Source organism: Eurypyga helias, unplaced genomic scaffold, assembly GCF_000690775.1.
Source record: "Eurypyga helias isolate BGI_N326 unplaced genomic scaffold, ASM69077v1 scaffold36697, whole genome shotgun sequence".
Taxonomy (NCBI): domain Eukaryota; kingdom Metazoa; phylum Chordata; class Aves; order Eurypygiformes; family Eurypygidae; genus Eurypyga; species Eurypyga helias.
The window spans coordinates 1-819 of NW_010260414.1; the positions used below are offsets into that span (position 1 = coordinate 1).

Sequence of the window (819 nt, forward strand, 5' to 3'; positions counted from 1 at the left end):
GAGGGGGTGGGGATGGACCCCAGGACCAACCGCCTGGCACCGCAGCGCATCTCCCCGGCTCTCCCCGCGTACCCACTCCCACTCCCACGCCCCCCCCTCCCCAATTTGGGTACATTTTGCAGAAGCTTTTGGTTCCTTATCCGGGGACTGGGCTGGCGGGTGTGATTGGCCGGGGATGTCACATGGTGAAAGTAACTTTACGGGGTCGCCAGCTAGTAGGAGGGCTTTATGGAGCAGAAAAACGACAAAGCGAGAAAAATTATTTTCCACTCCAGAAATTAATGATCATGAGCTCTTATTTGATGGACTCTAACTACATCGATCCGAAATTTCCTCCATGCGAGGAATATTCGCAAAATAATTACATCCCAGACCACAGTCCGGAATATTATAGCCGGACCAGGGAGTCCAGCTACCAGCACCACCATCAAGAGCTGTACCCCGTGCCACGACCCTCCTTCCCCGACCGCCCGTTCAGCTGCGGGGGGCTCCAGGCTCCCGGCAACCCGGCGGCGCTCCAAAGGGGACACGGGCAAACTCCAGGAGGCCAACACCTCTCAGAGAAAGCACAGCAGCTCTGCGAGCAGGCTGCTCTATCCACCTCCTCCACCACTCCTTCCCCAGCCCCTCCAGCCTGCAACCAGCCAAACCCCGACCATCCCAACAGCACAGCTTCCAAACAGCCCATAGTCTATCCCTGGATGAAAAAAATCCACGTCAGTACTGGTATGCAACTTTTATTTTCCTCTTCTGTCTCTCCGCTCTCTTATTTTCACACCATGCTCGCTCCCTCTCGCCTCTCTCTCTCTTTTTTTTTTT

General features: G+C 55.2%; 1 protein-coding gene across 1 annotated transcript in view; it reads left to right on the top strand.

Annotated features, from left to right (window-relative positions):
• Positions 1 to 182: 182 nt before the first annotated feature.
• The window catches only part of LOC104512160 (homeobox protein Hox-C4-like), a gene marked incomplete at its 3' end in the record, with an annotated part of 1258 nt that continues 621 nt past the window's right edge, over positions 183 to 819 (top strand). Inside the window, exon 1 of the mRNA XM_010155033.1 lies at positions 183 to 726. Coding sequence (XP_010153335.1) covers positions 183 to 726 — 544 coding nt within the window. The remainder of the gene's footprint in view (positions 727 to 819) is intronic.